The 13420-nt window shown below is 41.6% G+C and overlaps 1 protein-coding gene across 3 annotated transcripts in view; it reads right to left on the bottom strand.

Annotated features, from left to right (window-relative positions):
* Nucleotides 1-210: 210 nt before the first annotated feature.
* The window catches only part of LOC147261685 (voltage-dependent R-type calcium channel subunit alpha-1E-like), a 73616-nt gene continuing 60406 nt past the window's right edge, over nt 211-13420 (bottom strand). For all 3 annotated transcript variants that reach the window (XM_086203810.1, XM_086203811.1, XM_086203812.1), the window contains 22 exons: nt 12113-12209; nt 11862-12022; nt 10166-10303; nt 9861-10062; nt 9613-9777; nt 8703-8813; nt 8504-8584; nt 8109-8228; nt 7947-8012; nt 7774-7865; nt 7512-7686; nt 7295-7422; nt 6268-6364; nt 6074-6179; nt 5750-5857; nt 5571-5671; nt 5373-5479; nt 5188-5287; nt 4143-4247; nt 3645-3780; nt 3323-3486; nt 211-2001 (listed from right to left, as the gene is read on the bottom strand). In XM_086203810.1, the coding sequence (XP_086059936.1) occupies nt 1477-2001; nt 3323-3486; nt 3645-3780; nt 4143-4247; nt 5188-5287; nt 5373-5479; nt 5571-5671; nt 5750-5857; nt 6074-6179; nt 6268-6364; nt 7295-7422; nt 7512-7686; nt 7774-7865; nt 7947-8012; nt 8109-8228; nt 8504-8584; nt 8703-8813; nt 9613-9777; nt 9861-10062; nt 10166-10303; nt 11862-12022; nt 12113-12209 (3085 nt within the window). In that variant the 3' untranslated portion in view covers nt 211-1476. The remainder of the gene's footprint in view (nt 2002-3322; nt 3487-3644; nt 3781-4142; nt 4248-5187; nt 5288-5372; nt 5480-5570; nt 5672-5749; nt 5858-6073; nt 6180-6267; nt 6365-7294; nt 7423-7511; nt 7687-7773; nt 7866-7946; nt 8013-8108; nt 8229-8503; nt 8585-8702; nt 8814-9612; nt 9778-9860; nt 10063-10165; nt 10304-11861; nt 12023-12112; nt 12210-13420) is intronic.

The raw sequence follows: 13420 nt of genomic DNA, 5'->3' as shown, positions 1-13420 counted from the left end.
CTGCCTTTGTTTCAAATTATCCCAGCATGTCAGTGAGCTACCACTTGGTTTACCTATAATCAGAAAACCTCAACATGTTATTTTTGAGATATTTTGGGAGATGATCTAAAAGAAAATCAGCTAGCTTTTGAAATGTGTCCAAGTGCAAAACCAAATAAAGGAATATGTAGATGAGCATTATGAACAATAAAAACACATTCAATAACAGTGTCAACTCAAGGACACCTTTATTTATATATACAGCTATTGTACACATAAAAACCCACAAGTATTTGTATTTTCCAGGAACTTATCATACAAATCTCCATGTTTTTGGTTAAGTGATTTTCACAGAATTGGACTTTTTTAGGCAAATAAAACAAATACACACACCTTCAAATGAACATTCCAAAGATTCATTTACCTTTAAAGCGTGACAGCTTATACTGTTCATTTTATTTTCTCTCTAAAAGTTACAAACAGCATCATGTCTCTGTACATTATTAATAAGCAATAGCGTAATTGTGAAGCAAATGTGTAATGGAGTGTCTACAGTGTTTCTACAGTCATTGTCTGCAATGGTTCAAAAAACATTCACAAGGAAGAAAGGGAAAATAGATCATTTTGTCATTCGTCCACTGTTGATTAGAATTCTCAGAACCAAAATAGTAAACGTCACTGCTGGAGAATTTAAAGGGTGCAGACTGGTAAAAATAAAGGGTTTTCTTGAAAATTTAAGTTTTAAAGGTTCAAGGGTTGGTGGAGGCACGGCCTAACAAGAACGCAGTGTGGAAAAAACAAATAAGCATCTTCTTATTCTATAAGTGTATTCATATCTCACAACTTATCAAGTTTAATACCAAAAAGGAACTGCCAAAAAAGAAAAAAAAATGGATGGAAATGAATCAGGCAGTTTGTCCCATGCACATTCACTCATATTGTAAAAAAATCCAGCATTATTGAGTTATTAGTATCCACATTGTCTGGTAAAGTATCAAGTGCCCTTGTGACGGCTCGTTGTATTGATCCGGTCTGAGAAATGGCCATGGTTGCAATGTCTACAATGTATTTACAAAAATGAAAGATTAATTTATAAGAAAATGTAGTTACATATTCACACACTCCACAGATAAACACTGTTAAGAGCAACACTGAATCATTTAGAAACATTTTCAGAAAATATCTACTGACACAAATGACATAATCTGATCCATTCATTTTATTTAATTTCTCAATCCTGTGGTTGTTTGAGAGGAATTATTACTCCCTATCATCAAGTACATGTCAGGAAATAGACCTTTTTTTAATAGTCAGTGTTCTGTGTGAATTGGCAACTACAGTTTCAGGAAGTACTGTCATCTTGGTTTCACATTATACTACACATCCAGAGGGTCCTGGTCTTGAAGAGTCACATTAAACTCGACTCTGTGCACTGTAGCGGAGTCATCTCACACTTCTCTGGGATTCCCCCTCCTCCCCGCGCTGCGCCTCCTGTCCCTAGCACCTGTCGTCCTCCTCTGTGTCGCTGAGTGGGTCACAGCCTGCAACAGAGGCTGTCTGCGCCAGACGTTTCCGAAAATGTCCATTGGGGACCTGCCAGCCAGTCCGCAAGCGTGGGCGGGCTGAGCTGATGGTGTTTGAGCGTCCCAGGCTGCAGGCCACAGCTGCCTCGAAGGTCAACGTCTCCATGGGACCGGTGGGGTCAGGGCTGTGGTCGTCCTCTTGTGAGGCGAGGAAGGGCTCAGAGGGGTAACGTCGAGGCGGAGACGGGTGCTGGCCAGACTCGCCACCCCTCTCGGATATGACCCCCTCCTGTGTCTCCCAGGAGGGCTTGTCCCGCCTCGTGGTCTCTGGGCTGCCTTGTTCATCCTCATCTTCACCGACAGAAGGGTGTGTGTGACACACGAGTGGAGAGTAGGAGATGTGAGGGCGAGAGCGCGTTGGGGTTTGTGACAAAGGTCGTCGGCCGCTGGGGGTGCTGGACTCTGAGGTGGAGGGCACCGGACTGTCCGAGCTGTTTCCCTATGGACAAAGATAAAGATAAAACTGTATTTAAGGATTTGTCTTTCTCTTAAGCTGGATGATATAATTACAGACCCTGATAATTTTACTCTTGTCAGGTTGGTAGCTACAGTCAAAATCCTGACAACAGTTACAATAAGTCATGTAGTGGTGGATGCATAGATCGTCCCCACAGTCCTGTCTGGATCTGTGAGGACAAGAAATGTTATTTTAAACCAAACAGAAGAGACTGAAACTACTGGTTTGTGTTGTGTTATGTTTTCAGGACCTGGTACTATGGGCCAAAGAAGAACTAATTACTTTTTGAGGAACATTAGACATGGAGTCACCTGATGGCAACAGCAAAATGAACTGTTTTGTTGTTATTCCACATTAAAGTCCTCCTCCTTGTTGGCCAACCGCATCCATCTAAACTTTGGTCAGAAAAACTTGAAGAACTTCCTGATGTGTGATTGTGAAGACTGAGGTTTTGTTAATCTGCGTTACCGTTGCGAGGTGGCCAATTTTGGCCATTTTTTTTGCCATTGGTCGTAGTCGGGTCTTTTCCAAACTTTGCATGTTTGATGAGAGTCCTGAGCTGAAGACAACCAAAAGCTGAATTTAAGTCCTAGCACCACCGTGTGGTTATCGCCGGCTGGAACAAACCATTTGAGTTCCATCAAAATCACACTTGTCCTGTGTTGTTGTCACGTGATGAACACCCATATCACATACGGTAATTGTGTGATCTTAAATGCCACACAGTGGACACAGGAAGAGATTTCGGGTCCACAGTGTAGTATTAGTCTGCTCATTCAAGCAATATCCTGACACTAGCAGGTTTCAGCTCACTCTCACTCTACATTGCACACACTCGGATGTTTGCAGGGCTTTGAGGGTCTGCTCACCACTGCATGTTTGTCATCAGGTTTTGCTCACCTTGGTGGAGTTGTGGATGCTCCAAGTTACTTCCAGTTTCTTTATATTGAATACTTTGTTGGAGGGCTGGATTATCCAATGTACTTTTATTGGAATTGTTTTGTCACGGAAGCTTTTTACTGTTTTACAAATTCTATCATCTGCATTAACGACAAACTAACACGTTCTTGGGGTGGAACGGTGGAAGTTAATGTGATTTAAATTTAATCTATCTAAAAGAAATCAGAATATTAGAAAACTACTGCAATCGTGAAGGACTGACCTGCAACAAGACCTGTTCCTTCATTTACTTTTTAGACTTGAAATGTGGTGGACATTTGTAGCCTTGCTATGCTTTGTATGTTTCCGATTTGATTATTTGCGTAGTTTGAATTTCACAGCTTTTTTTTTTTTTTTAATCTACCTGTTTATCTTGGGGGTGTGCTCTCTCTACACTGGAGGAGCGTGAAGGTTGCAAGCTCCTTTCCGCTGAGTTACAACGAGAGGTGTCTGGAGAGAGAAGGTGACAGCGCTCCTTGGACCGGCCACGCTCCCTGTCGCCCTGCTGCCAGTGCTCTGACCGAGACACTAGAAAAAGACAGACAGGACACGAGATTAAATTAGTGATAGATGTGATGGCCTATATTGTAAGCCCACATATAAACTTTATCAGCGATGGTGGATTTATCTTTGAGACTTAAACTCCTCACAAGCTGCAGGGATGAAGAGGAGCAGGACAAACTAACCAGCAGCCTTGTAGCTTTTGTGACGAGGACGATACACTCGCTCTGGACTTTTCTCCTCCTGCCACAGACCGTTTACCCGGTGATCCGCAACAGTGGAGGCAGAACGCTTCATTGAGCCACCTGCAACCTCTGTCTTCTTGTATATGAAAAAAAGAACAAACATGCAAGCAATACACAAAGATATTATCGTTAATATACCCCAATTAAATTCCGATTTGAATTCAGGAACAAGCGTGTAAGAGATGGGCACGAAAAACATGCCTTGCATGCTTAAACCAGGTTAGTGTAGCCTGAGGAAACACATCGCTGAAGTAGGTGAGGCATCAGCATTCAAAAATCACCCTGTTCTAACAGGTCAGACTCCCAAAGTAGCAGAAGACAAAAAAACTGAACTTCTTGACATCTAAAGGAACAAGGCAGTTTGGCATAAGAGCCCATGCAGCCACCCAAGATGGTCAAGATCCAGCACAGAGGCCGTGTCATGGAAGATGTGTGTACCTGCGACCTCACAGCCAGACGGGGCATGGAAGAGGCCCGCACACACAGGCCCCTCCCTAGGGAAAGCTCGAGTGGGGCTTCAATCCCCCTACTGCACTCGCCCACCTAGGTGATTACAGAGACAGAGAGGAGGGCAAGGAGAGACATCAGGCTTGTCCCCGCCAGGACTGCCTCTATTTATGGCGGTCCAGCTCAGGTGAGAGGAGGAGGGCATCTATCAGAGCCATCACCACTGTCATCATTAATTAACTGCCATCCAATCAGAAGCCATTCCAGCCAGAAACAGACAGATTAACAACTAGCGACAGGGAAACTGGAATAGACGATAAACAAAACATCTTACAAGGAAAGATAGGAGTCCATATTTCAGCTTAGAGGAACATGCAGTCATGCATGTTTAGATCTTATAGATACGCAAACAAGAGTCAGACAACATCTGTCTAAAGGCCAAACACATTCCTCTGCAAGAACAAACACTAATATGAAGCTAATTCAGGAAACTTTATATCATTCATCTAGCAGGCAGGGTCATCCAGTTAAACCAGACAGTTTAGAGACAGCAAAACATGTTGCTTTCCCAACTTCCACAGGACTAAAAGACAGGAGCGCGGAGAGCCAGCGATTCTGCAAGGAACTGAGACAGTCACAGCAGCGTCATTAATCAAAATGTATTCATGGCAGTTCATGGGGCTTAAATAGATGTTGATTGGACATATTTAGAGTGAGCAACAGACTTTCCCAGGAGTCCCCTCTTTAGTGCCCCATTAGGAGTCAAAAATGAACATCAGGAATGGAATGCAGAAAGAAAAAAAATTATATTTAGTTTCTAAAATGTTCACGTTATCTATGAATTTAAGTTATCTAAAAAATAATCTGTGAAGGAATGCTTTAGGCGATTAAACCCTGTGCATACATGACCTGTGAAAAAGGTGTTGCAAACACATGTTGCAACATCTAGTTTGATGGGATCCTCGCTCAAGAACATGAGAAACAATTGCTCAGATACATTCATAGATGTAAACTCATAATGATCCTCTCTTCTTACCAGATTCTGCTGTTGATTGGCATCAATGTCTGAGCTTATAGGCTGCAGGAATAGTTCTTGGGGTGAGATGGGACTCAGAGCCACAAAACCTCCTCTGGTCCTGCATTGCAACACAGGAAATGATAAACAAAATCATAACAGGTATATATAGAAGTATATAAGTAAGCACAACTGAAGAGACTCACAGGGCTGAGCCAGCGCTGTGGGCCATCATGGGCAGCGGCTGGGTGTTGGAGAGAATGTCCTCTGGTAGTGTAGATGCATCCAGACGCTTGAACATCAGGTTGCTTTTCTGAAATCAGAGAAACAGAACAATTTGAGTGTAAAGAGCCCTCTAAGACTTGAAAATGTGCCAACAGCTGGTAACAGAAAGCGGATCTGACCTGAGCTTCTAGTTGTTGGCGGAGCTTCTTGGCTTTGTTCTGTTTGAAGTAATCCATGATCATCATGGATGCATAGATCTTCCCTACAGTCATGTCTGTATCTGAGAGGACAAACATTCACTGTCATTGCTGATATCTCTGCATGATGCTGAGCGTTACCTCTGAGGTGAGAGCCAGACCTTTGTTGATAGGTACCAGTAGGTCCAAGGTCTTCTGGGGCAGGTAAGGCCAAATGATACTGATCTCTTTTTGTAGTTCAGAATCCAAAGCAATACGGTCTTCACCACCTGGGGAAAGCGCACGCACGCACACACACGTGCACGCACGCACACACACACTCAGCTACTCTGGCAAACTGAAATGTGATACCAGTGCAGCTGAAATTTCCCATTGTTGATGAATTCACTGCAATTCTTTGCCTTTTATGATCTAAAAAGTCACTGTAGTGTACAGCTGCCATTGTTTTCAACCATTTAAACAATTAGAAAATATTACTGACAGACCTCTGGCTATTTTGATGTCCAATGCTGTGCGTATGAGTGACATCAGTGTAGAGGTGAAGTGGACAGTCATGTCCTCATCCACTGGCATATTCATCAGCACCAACCTCTGAGAGACATGACGGACATATCATTGTACCTGACTGTTTATTTCACCCAGGACATGAAATTCCAGCAGAAGGAAGTGTGTCAAGTACCTTGTAGGCGATCTTAGCGGGGCACTTTTTGCCCAGGCCCAGTGGAGGAGACATGTGTGTTAACATCTCATACATGGCGGTGTAGTGGATCCGTCCACTGCAGAGGCAAATGAGACGGAGCAGGGAACCACCGGAGGAGAGAAACAGAAGCAACACAAGAGCTCATTTCTAAAACAAATGAAGAGGAACAAAAAGCAAAAACGGTTCCTTCTACAGGTCTGGAGGACATGAGGAATGCAAATATTCCGTGATTTTCATAATAATGATTTTATCTGACTTTAGAACTGCAGGTCTTCCTTTCGATTTGAGGGCAGCATGATTGTGCCCTAAAATGTCAGTTAGTTTCATTGGAACTTACAAACACATTGGCCGCCCTCTGCTGGATACAGATAGAACATGACTGTTGATCTGATGTGACTGGACACTAAACTTCCATCAAACTGACAGCCCACTCTAAAATACATATCATAATTTATTATTAATTTCAATAACAACAATAATTACTACAATCATAATGTTCTTTGCCTCAGCCAAATTCATTTTTACTGTTTAAAAATAAAACTAAAATTCATTAAATATATCAGAGCAGAATTTTTTTTGTAAATCTGCTGACAAATGGACAGACAAACAACACCACAGAAAACAAATCTAATAATCTATTGTATTACTTTATTCTATCATATTTTATTTGATTTGTTTCTTGTAAGACTTGTATATTGTTGGTTTTATTGGATACTGTCTTTTATTTTGGTGTTGTAAAGCACTTTGTTACAAAGATTTTAGAGGTGCTATACAAATAATAATGATAATGATAATGATAATAATAATAATGATAATAATAATAATGATAAGAAGAAGAAGAAGAAGAAGAAGAAGAAGAAGAAGAAGAAGAAGAAGAAGAAGAAGAAGAAGAAGAAGAAGAAACAGAAGAAGAAGAACAGCCCCTAAAACAAAAACTGAAAATCAATCTCCTTGGTTGAATTAACTGACGGTTAAAGAAACGGCATTAATAACGATCGAATCTCACCAGGCCAAACGATCATACTCTCCCCAGATTCTGACAAATTCATCCAGGTGGTGGGGACCCAGGATTGAGGAGTCTCGTGTCAGATACTCAAAGTTGTCCATGATCACAGCCACAAACAGGTTTAGCATCTACAAGCAACATCATACATCATATATATATATGAAGAAACAGTAAACATTCGAAAGTTACAGGAATATTATTTGGTTGGAGCGCTGACCAGGAATGAGCTGAAGAAGATGAATGAGACGAAGTAGCAGTAAGCAAAGTCGGTCCCGCAGCCTCCCTCGTGGTCCGGAGACATGGTGAGGGGGGCTATGGAGGGGTCGGGTTCACACTCCTGACCAGACAGGCAAGAAAGCATAATCTCCTGCCAGGACTCACCTGTCGCACTCCTGGTGGTTTTAACGTGAACATACTTTAATGAACAGATTGATGTTTGAGAAATATTCTGAAAATGAGGTTCAACATGAAAAGCTGACCTGAAGAGGAGCATCAGCGCACTGAAAAAGGTCTTGAAATTGTTGTGCTGATTGATGTGGCTCTCATCATTCAGCTTGATGTTTCCAAATACCTGCAGGAACAAAGTTGCTCCGGTCAAACTTTGAAAAATGTAAGAGAAAAGTTAAATAATATCATAAATGAAAAAAGGTACCTGCATTCCGATGATGGCATATATGAAGAAAAGCATAGCTATGAGCAGACAGACGTACGGAAGAGCCTGTGGGAGCGGAGACAAAAAAGACAGCTGACTTATTTCTGAATAAAACCACTTTTTTGCCAAAAAGAGAAAAAAATGAATCACAAAATGTCCGACCTTGAAAGATTGTACAAAGGTCCAGAGCAGGATACGAATGGTGTAACCTTGTCTCAGGAGCTTGATCAGCCTGGCTGTTCGGAAAAGCTTCAGGAAACTCATGTTGATGGTGTTCACCGACTGAGAGAGAGAGAGAGAGAGAGAGAGAGAGAGAGAGAGAGAGAGAGAGAGAGAGAGAGAGAGAGAGAGAGAGAGAGAGAGTGTCAGACAGGAAAGGAGAGACAGTATGTAAAACACAGATGGTAACTTCTTAAGTTGTGTCTGCAGGAAGGGATTGTAACACATTAAAAGCTTGGAAAGAAAGAACCTGCCATTAAAAGCCTGCTATTTGTGTCCTTTATTTTTCTTCAGGTCACAACGGTGTGAAAATGAATGGTGTCTTGGCAGTATCTCACCTGTAAATCCACAACTATCTCGGTGATGCTGCCCAGAACGGTGATAAAATCAAAAATATTCCAAGTGTCTCGAAAGTAGTTCTACAGGAAAGAAAAAAAGGACTAATATTTGACTGCGGACAGATCATTTCTATATTTGTTAGCTTGATGGGGTGCTTTATAGCGTTTCCTGGTCTTTGGTCCTTGTTTCTGAACTCACCACAAAACCAAACGCCATGATCTTGAGGATACACTCCAGAGAGAAGAGGACGGTGAAGGCCGTGTTGAGGTGCTTTAGGACAGTATCGTAGGCAGTTGGGGCTGAGTGGTACTGAAGGAAAAGAGCAAAACGACAATTAGAACCTTAATCAGTGTATTAATAGTAAAGGAGCTCTTGATGGTTGGATTTTGCTCCACATAAAGAAGAGCTGTGAGCTTTACTGAGAGTTTCACATGTGCAGTTTGTGTACACAGACTGGTGAATATTTAGGTTCGTGTGTGTTTAGAATTTAGTGCATTGTCCTAGAAAATGAAATGTTTCTTACGATCATTTTGAGCTAAACTGAATGCCACCTGCCATCTGGTAACAGAGGAAGTCAGCAGACAAAAAAACAAACAAACAAACGAACCGCGAATTAAAAAGTGAGTCCCCAAGTAACCCCTGAAAATACATAAATAAACTAAAAAATAACCTTTAACAACACACTTAGCAAACTGTGTGTATTGGGGATGAGCTGATTTAACCCAATATCATGAGGAAACAAGCTTAGTAATCTCAAGATAGCACAATAATTAACTTGTGATCGGCAGATAACGGCAGTAAAGAGAATGTTGGAAAAAGCGACTGACTTTCGTTCACTAGTTGTTTGTTTTCAATACGCCAGCAGAGGCTTAAAAACTGCTCAAGAATGTAAAATGATGAAAAAACAAGAAAAATCTCAACGCAAAGTTTGCTTGACCTCAGACTTCATAGGAGTCAAAGCTTTTAAAGCACCAGATAACAAATCATTGGACATTTCTACCTCTGCCTGGAGGCCATTAGATCCATAAGAGAATGTTCCTTTTATGTTGATGTAATGGAAAAGGCTTCTGAGTATGAGCTACAACACCAGACAACAGTTTGACTTTACCTTCATCATGAGAACCACGGTGTTTAGGGCAATCATGACCAGCACTGTGTACTCAAAAGAGGGCGACGCCACAAAGTGCCACAGTCTGTACTGGAAGGTTTGTCTGTTTTGGGGCATGTAGCGGGTCATTGGCTTGGCGCTGATGGCAAAGTCAATGCAAGCCCTCTGATAGAGGAAAAAGAAGATGCTGAAGATGATAATTAAGAGCATTTTTTAATGTGTCTACACCATATTTCACTGCTGTGCACCTCATTCTTCTCCAGACTGCACTCCTGAATCATCTTGTCGCCCTGCTCCTGGAAGGTGATGATGATAAGAGCCACGAAGATGTTGACGAAGAAGAATGGAAAGACTACGAAGTAGACAACGTAGAAAATGGACATCTCCATGCGGTTCCCTCGACTCGGGCCCATGCTCTCCTCTGTAACATCAGTGGAGTGCTGCAGGACTCTGTTGGTGAGACAGACAGAGGAACAATAAATAAAACTCTAGTTTACTTCCACGTGAGTGAGCCTGATTTGGAAAATGTGCAGCCTTGTGAATATATTCTTACTGAGGCCATCCCTCTCCAGTGGAGACGGTGAAAAGAGTGAGGAGGGCCCAGCAGACGTTGTCGTAGTGGAACTCGTGTCTCTTCCACTCTCTCCTCTTCACCTCTTTTTTGTCTCTGCTGTAGTCAATGTAGTAGCCTCTGTAGGGAACAGAGCGGCCCACAGGTCATTGTTTCACGTTACTCACTGATTAATTCAGCACTTCTATTACTTCGGTCCCTGCTAGTTGTGTCAGGCTTTTGCGTGGAGTCCTTCGTTCTCACCTCCTGCTGCTGGTAATGTCAGCCTCCAAATTTTTTTTTGATTGATTCATTTTCATAGCACCAATGCATTGGATAATTTGTAAGGTCAGAGATGTTGATTATAGTCATAAATCCGAGGACAATTACAACCCAACACTGCGGCTTTTCATAGAACTTCGAAGCTACGAGAGTTCCACCTACTTGTCCCATAGCTGGTGAACAAAGCTGCCTTTCACTGCTGAAGGCAGCAAGATGGTTCAGCTAAAGGAGAGCAAATATGATACTTTACCAGGGGTCTGAATCACAAATCAGGTCCCGCATATCGAAGACTAATTTGCTGTTTTATTGTTAACTGGAGAAATCTCAACAGCTGTTGTCGGGGATAATCGGTGTATCAACACTTTGAATCAACCAAAGTTTTCCCAGTGTAAATGTGTGTTCAAATAAATAGGGCCAGGCTGAATCACCCACATTTCTCTCAACAGGAACAAACCATCATCTTCAACAAACATTACAGGCTTGAAGCAACATGGCGGTCAAAGCCAGGAAGGAAAGCTGGCAGAAACACCCACCGTGTGAAATGAATAGGCTGCAAGACTCAAATCACATATAACTGCAGATGATGAATTAGAAATAATTGGGAAATCGATACCATTATTAGTGTTTAAGCTGCAACCCTGATGGTATCAGAGTGTTTAGGGGACATGAGAAAATGTACAAACACATAATTCAAACAGAGAAATACAAAATCTTATCAAGTCAACCAGTCCTGGCCTTTAGTACTTAATCAGTCTCTGTCATAGGCAAAAATTACTATACAATACAGAAGCCAATGAATATTTGCTATTAAATATGCATGGAAGGAGGCTGTTATTTTCCAACAGAAGTGATCAGTCAGGAAGTGATGCTTTTGTACGTTGTTGTTGTTTTGGTTTTTTTTTGCCATCTTGATCTGCTTCAGACCAGGTTAAATCACCAGTGTTACCATGGTGATATACTCCAGTGGAAAGAGAACCACGGGCATGAAAATCTTGAACCTGCCGCTGCCTCACTAACAAACTCCGGATGGATTTAAATGTTGCTGTTGGATTGATGGAATTATTGACAAAAAAAAAACAAAAAAAAACGCCTCCTTTCAACTATAAAGTTGAGTTTTGTGTTCACAACTTTTTTTTCCACTGCCCAAAAAGTTGCCATTAATCAATCAATGCAAGGCTGAGTTTAATCTAAAGGCCCAACAAGTCATTTAAAAAAAAAAAAAAACATCAATACATAGAATGTTATAAAACCTTAATTAACTTCTAAAGTGCTACATTTGAGTTTTTGCAGTGTCTCCACAAGACAGAGATCAGAGCGTGTCACATTGTGATAAAAATAATACCAATAAATCAATTTAACACAACCGATGTTTGCGAGTATTTCCTCTGTGCTGCGAGACTCGGTGATATCTACTCACTGGCACTCCTTCTCTGTATTCATGGAGCTGTCGGTGCAGTAGAAGAACTTCCCCTTGAAGAGCTGAACAGCGATGACAGCGAAGATGAACATGAAGAGCTGGTACACAATGAGGATGTTGAACACATTCTTCAGAGATGTGACCACACAGTCAAAAACAGCCTGTGGCGCAGAATGAAAAGAACAAGCGCAATCTGTCAGACGTGTGAGATAACAGCTCAAACAAGAATACTGGTGTTCACAGATGTTCACCTTGAGCTTAGGAAGTCTCTTGATAGTTTTAAGAGGTCGCAGGACTCTCAGAACTCTCAGGGACTTTATCGTCTTGATGTCTCTGCCTTTGTTGTTTCTGTTCACATTCAAACGCGCCGTTTAGAGACGTATTTTTTGCAGTTATATATTAATACACCACAACACACGACACAGCTATTTCAACAAAGTCCAAGCCAATAAAATCAACACACGAGCATAATTTAATGACAATGAAAGACAGAACCTGAAGTGAGACAGAGCCTGGCAGGTATTTGTACACGAAGATTAATAACGCATTTGCTTGCACTAATAAGCTTTTGGGATCTCAAATGACTAAATTACGGCCTAAAAAAATGACTAAATTTCATTAATCATGTTTACTGATAAATGCAAGATTTTCAGCACAGTCCTGTATAAAATTGCAGTTGGAGCTGAGTGACTTCAATCATTATTGTCATGTAGTTCTGCATCAAGTACAGGTGAATTCATCACAGGTATACTGCACGGTTCACCTGCAGATTTAATATTCAATCGTGCTCTGTGACCTGTGTAGAAAATACCAGTTGCTCATGAATTTGGTTTGAGACGGGAGGAGGAAAAAGATTTGAGTAACTTTGAAAGAGGGTTCATTGTTGGGACACAGATGGCAGGAGCTTCAGTGACTGAAGTGACGTCTGCATTAAAATTTAGATCTCTGCTCAGTAAATACGGCAGGACGTGACCAGACAATCACATAGAGAGGGATGTTGGAGTAGGGTTGCACTGCATAAGCCCCCTCATTAAAGAGATGAAGCACATTTTACAGCTCAGTGGTTTGGATAAAAGTGATATACTCAGATGAGTCCATCCTTCACCAGATTAAGGTACGACACGGAACAACACTCATGTAAATGCTTCGCCTATTCAGTGAGGGAGGTCTGGTGGCTCTGTAATGCTGTGTGGGTTAGTTTGCTGTCAAAGTTTGGGTCCATTTAGAGCAGGGCTGCCCACATTTTTACCCTTGGACGGCCAAAACTGAAACTTGAAGTTGGTCTGCCAGCCAAAAGCAAACACACTTTGTGCTTTTAAAATACAAAATGGCAATAAGATCCCCAACATGTACATACTCGAACACTTCTTTCAATGACCAGAAGACACATTTTTGTTAAGGTGTTTCTATTACATCACAATTATCAAGTGCAGCGAAAAATATGGCGTAAGATAAGAGATGATGCTGACGATTTGGCCTTCATCCGATTGAATGCAGCTACAGTTGATTTCAGACTGACGTGTTAATCACCGTTCCCCTCCAGCAGAGTTGCAGGGATT

This window comes from Aulostomus chinensis, chromosome 5 (assembly GCF_037954235.1).
Source record: "Aulostomus chinensis isolate RoL2024-O1b breed Wild chromosome 5, RoL_Achi_v1.0, whole genome shotgun sequence".
Lineage (NCBI taxonomy): Eukaryota > Metazoa > Chordata > Actinopteri > Syngnathiformes > Aulostomidae > Aulostomus > Aulostomus chinensis.
Note: the sequence above shows the minus strand (reverse complement) of the source record. Positions and strands in the feature narration are given on the sequence as shown.